This window comes from Cebus imitator, unplaced genomic scaffold (assembly GCF_001604975.1).
Source record: "Cebus imitator isolate Cc_AM_T3 unplaced genomic scaffold, Cebus_imitator-1.0 Scaffold258, whole genome shotgun sequence".
Lineage (NCBI taxonomy): Eukaryota > Metazoa > Chordata > Mammalia > Primates > Cebidae > Cebus > Cebus imitator.
This window is the reverse complement of record NW_016107573.1, coordinates 1,303,218-1,313,580: the sequence shown is the minus strand read 5'-3', so window position 1 is coordinate 1,313,580 and position 10,363 is coordinate 1,303,218. Positions and strand designations below refer to the sequence as shown.

The 10,363-nt window shown below is 42.5% G+C and overlaps 1 protein-coding gene across 1 annotated transcript in view; it reads left to right on the top strand.

Annotated features, from left to right (window-relative positions):
* DRG1 (developmentally regulated GTP binding protein 1) overlaps positions 1-10,363 on the top strand; it is a 38,877-nt gene that overhangs the window by 15,091 nt on the left and 13,423 nt on the right. The window contains exon 5 of the mRNA XM_017499537.2: positions 9,371-9,540. Coding sequence (XP_017355026.1) covers positions 9,371-9,540 — 170 coding nt within the window. The remainder of the gene's footprint in view (positions 1-9,370; positions 9,541-10,363) is intronic.

Sequence of the window (10,363 nt, the reverse complement as noted above, 5' to 3'; positions counted from 1 at the left end):
TTCTAATGAGAGTAACATACTAGATCTTTCCCTCCTTGAAGTATTTACTTTGCTTGGTCTCTGACACCAGTGCCTCTTATTGGTTTCCTTTGCTTGATTTGTCCCATCGTCAAGATCTCTAAATGTGGATTGCCCCAATGCCTATTCTTGGAGATTCTTTTCTTCTCTGTCTCTGCTCTGTCTATGCCAAATGAGGGTTATTTCATCTAGTTCTTTGGCTTTAAATGTCTGGATCTATATTCTGATGACTGTGAATTGTGTGGCAGTATTTTGCCCTCTGATGAACTACAGACGAGATGCCAGCATATCTTTACTTGGATGTCTAATTAGGTGTCTCAAACTTAGCACGTGTAAGATTAAATTCTTGTTTCAGCCAAGGTGGGAGGAACACTTGAGCTCAGGAGTTTGAGACCAGCCTGGGCAACATTAGTGATACCTCATCTCTATTAAAAAATGAAAGTAAATTTAAGTCTTAGTCTTTTCTATATCAGTAAAGGCAAATTTATCCTTCAGATCTTTTAGGTCAAATCTTTATCTTCCTTTCATCCCCCACATCCACTTCATTATTATATCCATTTGGTTTTACCTTTGAAATATATCTAGAGGCCAGCCACTTTTTTTTCTCCCCTTTTTCGTCCTTAACTGAAAAACACTGAGTTATGTGACTGACATGCTGGCTACTATGCTGAGGAAACTCTACCAAAAGGTTTAGTTAATCATACTCCTCAGTTCCTGGCACATTTTCGTTTTTTTTTTTTTTTTAAGAGACAGGGTCTTGCTTTCTTGCCCAGGCTGGAGTACAGTGTCACGGTCGCAGCTCACAGCAGTCTCAATCTCCTGGGATCAGGTGATCCTTACTCCTCAGCCTTCTGAGTAGCTAGGACTACAGGCATGTACATCTTGCCTGGCTAATTTTTTGCTTTTTGTAGAGACAGTCTCCCTATGTTGTTCAGGGTGATCTTGAAAACCCCGGGCTCCAGAGATCCTCTCTCCTCAGCTTGAGTAGCTGGGACTATAGGCGTGTACCACCATGGAAGGCTAATTGATTTTTACTGTTTTAGAGGTAGAATCTTGATATGTTGCCCAGGCAGTAATTGTTATCTTTCTCATTATTTTTCAAGAATTTCTCTTAAGTTCTATGTCTAATATGATACCTACTAGCTACATGTGACTAAAATTAAATTACAGTGGAATAAAATTTAAAATTTAGTTCCTCAGTTACATAAGCCACATTTTGTATGCTTATTAGCTACAGGTGAGTAGTAGCTACTGCATTGGACAGTACAGATGCAGAATATTTTCATTATTACAGAAACTTTGGATAACACTGCTCCCGATATTAATTCCTCGTCAGCTTTGGACATTACAAGTATCTTCTCCAATTAATTTTGTCCAAGGTGATATTTGTTGAATAATAATTTTGGTAGAATCTAGTTTACTCTTTATTTGTAGCTGGGACCACAGGTGTGCACCACCATGCCTGGCTAATTTTTTGTATTTTCAGTAGAAACGGGGTTTCGCCCTGTTGTCCAGGCTGGTCTCGAACTCCTGACCTGAAGTGATCTGCCTGCCTTTGCCTCCCAAAGTGCTGGGTTACAGGTGTGAGCACCTAGCCTACTCTTTATTTTTTCTTATGGTTTGTGCTTCTGAAGTTTTATTTAAGAAGTCCTTATCTTGGTCAGTTGCTATGGCTCACGCCTGTAATCCAAGAGCTTTGAGAGGCCAAGTGACAGAGTGAGACTCCATCTCAAAAAAATAAAATAAAATAATTTCCAGTTACCTTGGTCACTTTCTCCTGTTTTTTTTTTTTTTGAGATGGAGTTTCGCTCTTGTTACCCAGGCTGGAGTGCAATGGCGTGATCTCGGCTCACCGCAACCTCCGCCTCCTGGGTTCAGGCAATTCTCCTGCCTCAGCCTCCCGAGTAGCTGGGATTACAGGCACGCACCACCATGCCCAGCTAATTTTTTGTATTTTTAGTAGAGACGGGGTTTCACCATGTTGACCAGGATGGTCTCGATCTCTTGACCTCGTGATCCACCCGCCTCGGCCTCCCAAAGTGCTGGGATTACAGGCTTGAGCCACCGCGCCCGGCCGGTCTTGAACTCTTGACCTCAGGTGATATTCCCGCCTTGGCCTCCCAAAGTGTTAGGATTACATGCGTGAGCCACCAGGCCCTGCTGGTCAGTTTCTTTACCCAGTGTTATTTTTTTTTTCCATGGCCCTTATGTCCACTTGGCCCATATTCATTTGTAAATTTATTTTTATCGTCTCCTGTTACAGGAATATAAAGTTTGTGTGAAGGGAAAGTTTTCTGTTTTGTTCACAGTTGAATCCTCAATAAATATTTGTTGAATGGATAAAGAAACCCCTCTGAGTTAGATGGTCATGGTGTCATGTGCCTGTGGTCCTAGCTACTCAGGAGGCTTGGGGCAGGAGTATTGCTTGAGCCCAGAAGGTAGAGGTCATAGTGAGCTATGATTGTGCCACTCTAGCCTGGATGATGGAGTGAGAGCTTGCTTAAAAAAAAAAAAAAAAATCTTTCTAATAAGAAAATTAAAAAAAAAAAAAGTTCTGAGGCTATCAGTGGTAGTTTTTTTTTTTTTTTGAGATGGAATCTTGCTCTGCCACCCAGACTGGAGTACAGTGGCACAATCTTGGCTCACTGCAACCTCTGCCTCCTGGGTTTAAGCAGTTCTCCTGCCTTAGCCTTCCAAGTAGCTGGGAATACAGGTATGCATCACCCTGCCTAGCTATTTTTTTTTTTAAATTTTATTTTTAGTAGAGATGGGGTTTCACCATGTTAGCCAGGCTGGTCTCAAAACTCCTGACCTCAGGTGATCCGCTCGCCTCGGCCTCCCAAAGTGCTGGGATTATTACAGGTGTGAACCACCATGCCCGGCCTCAGTGATAGATTTAAAAAAAATATATTTTCCTCTGCCTCCCTGTATCATTTCTATTTTCTCTGATTTTTTTTTTTCTTTTATGTTTTGTTTTGGTCTCTCTTTTTCATACTGGAAGCTTTTCTCAAATGTCTGGTGATCCTTAGTAATTTGTCCTATTTAAGAATGAGGGGTCAGGTGCAATGGCTTATACCTGTAATCCCAGCACTTTGGGAGGTTGAGGCAGGAGGATCACTTGAGGCCAGGAGTTCGAGACCAACCTGGGCAACATTACAAGACCCTGTCTCTACAAAAATAAAAATTAAAAAAATAGGTAGGCGACATGGCACACATGTGTAGTCCCAGCTATTCAAGGAGGCTGAGGCAGGAGGATCAGTTGGGCCCAGGAAGTGGAGGTTACAGTGAGCTAGGATTGTGCGACTGCACTCCAGCCTGAGTGACAAAGCGAGACCCTGTCTCTTAAAAAGAGGGAATTGGCCAGGTGTAGTGGTTCACGCCTGTAGTCCCAGCACTTTGGGAGGCTGAGGTGAATGGATCACTTGAGGTCAGGAGTTTGAGACCAGCCTGGCCAACATGGTGAAACCCCGTCTCTACCAAGAATTGCTTGAACCCAGGAGGTGGCAGTTGCAGTGAGCCGAGATTGTGTCATTACACTCCAGTCTGGGAGACAGTGAAAGACTCCGTCTCAAAAAAAAAAAGAGAATTTAAAAAAAAGAATAAGGAACTAGAAAGTTGATGGAAGCAGAATTTTTTTTTTATGTTTCGAGATGGAGTCTCAGTCTATCACCGAGGCTAGATGAAGTGCAGTGGCATGATATTGGCTCACTGCAACCTCCGCCTCCTGGTTCAAGTGATTCTCGTGCCTCAGCCTCCCAAGTAGCAGGGGTTACAGGTGCCCACTACCACAGTCAGCTGATTTTTGTATTTTTAGTAGATACGGGGTTTTATCACGTTAGCCAGGCTGGTCTCAAACTCCTGACCTCAGGTGATGTCCCGCCTCAGCCTCCCAAAGTGCTGGGATTATAGGTGTGAGCTCCAGCGCCCAGCTGGAAGCAGAATTTTTGACAAATGAATTTTAATATAGGTTGATGTACAGTGAGCCAGCTTTCTTGGAAGAAGAACTCTGGATGTCCATAACAGTAGTATTTTTTCCCTGTAGCTAGTCAGTAACTCCACACACAAAAAAAGTTGCTCAAATCCTTGATGCTGGAAGAAGGGAACAGGAAGGTGTCTAGAGATTCTTTTTTTTTTTTTTAAGACTGCTCAGCAGGAGAGATTCTTATTCTGAATAGACTTTTAAGCTTCCTCCTTTTAAGTCCATTGCTCTACTGTTGTGTTCCCTTAGGCTAGTATGGCTGAGCCTGGATCCTGGTAGCCTCTCTTTTTGTTTTTTTTTTTTTTTTTTTTTTTTTTTTTTTTGAGACGGAGTCTTGCTCTGGAGTGCAGTCACGCAATCTCGGCTCACTGCAACCTCTGCCTCCTGGGTTCAAGCGATTCTTCTGCCTCAGCCTCCCGAGTAGCTGGGACTACAGGCGTGTGCCACCACACCCGGCTAATTTTTGTATTTTTAGTAGAGACGGGGTTTCATCATGGCGAGGATGGTCTCGATCTCTTGACCTCGTGATCCGGCCGCCCCGGCCTCCAAAAGTCCTTGGTTTACAGGTGTGAGCCACCGCGCCCGGCCCGCCTTTCTTTTTTATGTCTTGGATCTATTCAGGAAAAGATTCAGTTGCCCAGAAGAGCCAAATTTGCATTTACAACTTTATTTCATCATTCTGTTTTGACTTTAGTATTTTCCTGCATTGTCTGTCTGGAGTATCCTGTTTGTTTTCATGTTGTTATCAAGGAATAGGTCAGAGAAGGACAAATGGTTAGTCAGCATTTTTGAATTACAACATTGGCTTTCTTTAATTAAAAAAAAAAAAAAAAAAAGGCCTGCTGGGCATGGTGGCTCATGCATGTAATCCCAGCACTTTGGGAGGCCGAGGCAAGTGGATCACTTGAGCACATGAGTTCAAGACACCTGGGCAACATGGTGAAACTCTGTCTCTACAAAAAATAAAAAGTTAGCTGGGCATGGTGGCCTGTACCTGTAGTCCCAGCTACTGGGGAGGCTGAGGCAGGAGAATCGCTTGAAACTGGGAGGTGGAGGTTGCAGAGAGCCAAGGTCATGCCATTGCATTCTAGCCTGGGCAACCGGTGAAACCCTGTCTCAAAAAAAAATAAATTTTTTAAAGGCCTAAAAGTTCTAAATTGGATATAGATTTTTCCTAAAAGGTTGTTTGTACTTCTGTGGCCTATAGTTTCCTCTAAGCATGAAAGTGAATAATATAACACAGAGAACGCTAGCATGGTTAGTTTTAGTTCTCCTTTGGGCTATTGGAAAAAAATCTTTTACTCTGTGAACTTTAAAATTCTGATGTGTGCCTGTTTTTTCATGTTAATGCTAATAGTGCCCTTTTTTCCATTCTCAGAAGTCTCCTTGGATGACTTGTGGATGAACTTGGATGATAAATAGTCACTCCAATTATTATTTTTTTAATATTTGAATTTTTATAGTGAGTATTTTTTTGTTTCTGTTTTTATTTTTAATCAGAAAAAGAAATTGTGAGGTGGACAGGAGGATCGCTTGAGCCCAGGAATTTGAGACTATCGCGAGCTATGATTGCGCCACTGCACTCTAGCCTGGGCAATAGAGCAAGACACTGTCTCTATTAAAGAAAAAAGAAAAGGAAAAAAAAAGCTACAGAAATTCTCATGATCTTTGATGAACTGTTGTTCCATTGTTTAAAATTAAATGCCAACCAGATTAAGAATCTTTACTACCTTAGGCTAGACAAAGACTTTTTTTTGTTTTTGAGACAGAGTCTCTCTCTATCACCAGACTGGAGTACAGTGGCATGATCCCGGCTCACTGCAACTTCCATTTTCTGGTTTCAAGCAATTCTCCTGCCTCAGCTTCCCTAGTACCTGGGATCACAGGCACGTATCGCCACGCCCGGCTAATTTTTTGTATTTTTAGTAGAGACGGGGTTTCACCATGTTGGCCAGGATGGTCTCGATCTTTTGACCTTGTCATCTACCCGCCTCTGCCTCCCAGAGTGCTGGGATTACAGGTGTGAGCCACTATGCCCGGCCAAGACAAAGATTTTTTTGATGGGGACACTAAAATAATGAACCACAAAATAAACAGTTGATAAATTACTTATTATCATAATTTAAAACTTACTCTGAAAGACACAGTTAAAATGAAGAAGCAAGCTACAGACTGAAGGAAAATATTAGCAATATGTATATCTGACAAGGACTTGTTTTCAGAAAATATAAAGAACTCTTGGCCTGGTATGGTGGCTCATGCCTGTAATTTCACCACTTTGGGAGGCCAAGGCAGGTACGGATCACTTGAGGTCAGGAGTTTAAGACCAGCCTGGCCAGTATGGTGAAACTCTGTCTCTACTAAAAATCAAAAAAAAAAAAAAAAATTAGCCAGATGTGGTGGCGTGCACCTGAAATCCCAGCTATTTGGGAGGCTGAGGCACAAGAATTGCTTGAGGGCCGGGCGAGGAGGCTCACGCCTGTAATCCCAGCACTTTGGGAGGCTGAGGTGGATGGATCACAAGGTCAAGAGATCGAGACCATCCTGGCCAGCACGGTGAAACCCCGTCTCTACTAAAAATACAGAAAAATTAGCTGGGCGTGGTGGCACATGCCTGCGGTCCCAGCTACTTGGGAGGCTGAGGCGGAAGAATCGCTTGAACCCAGGAGGTGGAGGTTGCAGTGAGCCGAGATTATTGCGCCACTGCACCCCAGCCTGGAGACAGGGCAAGACTCCGTCTCAAAAAAAAACAAAAAAAAAAAACAATAACAAAGAATTGCTTGAACCTGGGAGGTGGAGGTTGCAGTGAGTCGAGATGGCACCACTGCATTTCAGCCTGCATGTCTCAAAAAAACCTCTTATAGTTCAATAATAAAGATAGCACAACTAAAAGATGGATTGGCAGTGGCTCATACCTGTAATTCCTGCACTTTGGGAGGCCAAGGTGGGCGATAACCTGAGTTTGGGAGTTTGAGACCAGTCTGACCAACATAGAGAAATACCCTTTCAACTAAAAATCCAAAAAATTAGCCCGGCGTGGTGGCACATGCCTGTAATCCCAGCTGCCTAGGAGGCTGAGGCAGGAGAATAGCTTGAACCCAGGAGGCCGAGGTGAGCTGCACACCATTGTACTCCAGCCTGGGCAACAAGAGTGAAACTGTATCTCAAAAAAAAAAAAAAAAAAAAAAAAAAAAGAATGAACTCAGAAAATAATATGAATGGCCAGTAAGCACATGAAAAGATAGTCATTAAGGAGATGCAACCACAATGAGATGCCATTATACGTTCATTAGAATGGCTACAAATAGTGACAATACCAAGTGTTGGTTGAGGATATGAAGCAGTTGGAATTCTGTACACTGCTGATAGGAGTGTAAAACGGTACAAACACCTGGAAAACTATTTGGCAGTTTTTAATAAACTGTAGCTACCATATGACCCAACAGTTTCACTGGTGTTTACCCAGGAGAAATGAAAATATATGCCCATAGAAAGACTTGTACATGAATGTTTACAGCAGATTTCTGTATTATACCCCAAAACTGAAAACAACCCAGATGTCCATCAACTGGTGAATGGATAAACAAAAGTGTAGTACTGCTTAGTTATGAAAAGAGATGAATTACTGGTGCATACCCAACATGGTTGAATGTCAACAATATGCTAAGTTAAAAGATCTAGGCACAACTGGGCATGGTGGCATATTCCTTTAATCCCAGTACTTTGGGAGGGTCACTGAGCCCAGGAGTTTGAGGTTACAGTGAGCTATGATCACACCACTGTATTCCAGCCTGGGCCAAAAAGGGACACCCGTTTCTTAAAAGAAAAAAAAAATTTTTTTAAAAAGAAAAAGGCCAGATACAGTGGCTCATGCCTGTAATCTCTGCACTTTGGGAGGCCAAAGCAGGAGGATTGCCTGAAGCCAGGAGTTAGAGGCTACAGTGAGCTATGTCATGCCACTACACTCCAGCCTGGGCAATAGAGCAAGACTGTCTCAGTCAGTCAATAAAAAGATATCCAGGCACAAAAGACTACATTTTTTTCCCCCATACAGATTGGATCTTACTTTGTTGCCCAGGCTGGTCTCAAATTCCTGGCCTCAAGCAATCATCCTGACTCGACCTCCCAAATTGCTAGGATTATAGGCATAAGCTACTGTCCCACACCAAAATAATACATTTTATATGATTCCATTTATATGAAATTCTAAAAGTGCAAATAAACTACCTATGGTGACAGAAAGCAGATCAGTGTTAGCTGGGAATAGTATAGTGGGGAAGATTGAAAAGAGGCACAAAGGATTGGGCACAGTGGCTAATGCCTGTAATCCCAGCACTTTAGGCGGCTGAGGCGGGCAGATCATGAGGTCCAGCCTGGTGATGGAACGAGACTTCCTCTCAAAAAAAAAAAAAAAAATGCTAACTAACCAAGGCCAGGTGAGGTACCTCACATTTGAAATCCTAGCACTTTGGGGGCTGAGGCAGACAGACTGCCTGATCTTCGGAGTTCGAGACCAGCCTGGATAACATGGTGAAACCCCATCTCTACTAAAATACAAAAAATTAGACAGACATGGTGGCATGCACCTGTAGTCCCAGCTACTTGGGTGGCTGAGGTAGGAGAATTGCATGAACCCAGGAGGTGGAGGTTGCAATAAGCCAAGATCGTGCCACTGCACTCCAACCTGGGTGACAGTGAGACTCCATCTCCAAAAAAAATAATAAGCTAACTGGATAATATTCTTTCACAGGTCTTCCTGTTTTAAAACTTTCTAACCTGTATCTGAGGATTTAGTTTATTTCCTGGTTTGTATCTTTATTCTGACTTGTTTTCTTGCTATTATATCTAGAAAATGTGTCGGCTCTTGGGCAAATATGGTATCGATTTCATGGCATACAAAGCAAATAGACTTCCAGTATGAATCTTTCGTAGCTATAAGAACTTTATAGCTGGGCACAATGGCTCATACTTGTAATCCCAGCACTTTGGGAGGCTGAGGCGGGATTGCCTGAGGTCAAGAGTTCCAGAACAATCTGGCCAACATGGTGAAACCCCATCTCTACTAAAAATACAAAAATATTAGCTGGGCTTGGTGGCATTCACCTGTAATCCCAGCTTCAGAGGTTGAGGCAGGGGAGTCGCTTGAACCAGCGGGGTGGAGGTTGCATTGAGCTGAGATCGCAGCACTGTACTCCAGTCTGGGCAACAGAGCAAGACTCCATCTCAAAAAAAAAAACCTTCATGTGTGTATATATTGCAGAAAATCCTTTGACAGACACTTAAATGGAGGGGGAAAAACACCTCTACTTGAGTATTTGGGTTAGTTAAGCCTTTATTGAACTGTCTTGGGTATGTTTTTTTCTTATTTTTCAGTGGCCCGAACCTGTAACTTGATCCTGATTGTTTTGGATGTCCTGAAACCCTTGGGACATAAGAAGATAATTGAAAATGAACTGGAAGGCTTTGGCATTCGCTTGAACAGCAAACCCCCCAACATTGGCTTTAAGAAGAAGGACAAGGGAGGCATTAATCTCACAGCCACTGTGAGTGGGGAAGACTACATGGGCAGGCTGCTGCAGGAATTAGAGTTGGGAGTGATGTGCATGGACATTGATGTTGGAAAATTTCCTGGCTTTTCCCTGTACTAGTTGAGATAACACAAATGACTTTATAGTGACTGACATGAAAGACTTTAAGACTAGGATAGGAGCCAGGCTCAGACTTACCTGTGCCACTTATTTCCTCTTTTCGGTTATCTATTGGGGATAATATGGGAGTGTGGACCAGTTTTACGCTTGCATAAGGTAGATGACCGCCAATATCTTTTGTTTTCATTCATTTAACACAATTTATAGAGTGCCTGTCATGGGCCAAGCATTATTTTAGGCTCTGGGCAGAAATGGAAGAGGGAACGGCAAAAATTCCTCTTTTGTATTCTAATTGGATAGAATGCAAGCAGTATTAATCAGTAAAATATAATGGATTAGTCAATGACAAATGTGAGAACAAAAATAAAGTAGGGAAAGGAGATAGAGTGTTGGTGTGAGGGTTGCAGTTTTAAGAAGGTTGGTCGGGGAAGTCTTCACTGAGGTGACATAAAGGTGTGAACCAAGTGGGTATCTTGAAGAACATCTGCTTCATGCAGAAGGAACATCCAAGTGGAAAGGTGCTGAGGCAGAGCATGTCTTTCCATGTTTGAGGAACAACAGAATGGGCAAGTAAGAGAGTAGTAAAGATAAAAGCATAGCGTAGGGACACATGTGCTTTTACTTTACAGGAGATGGGTAACTGTTGGTTGGATTCTGTCCCACAACTAAACATGATTTGACTTAGGTTTTTCTTTTTTTTTTTTTTTAAAAAAAAAGA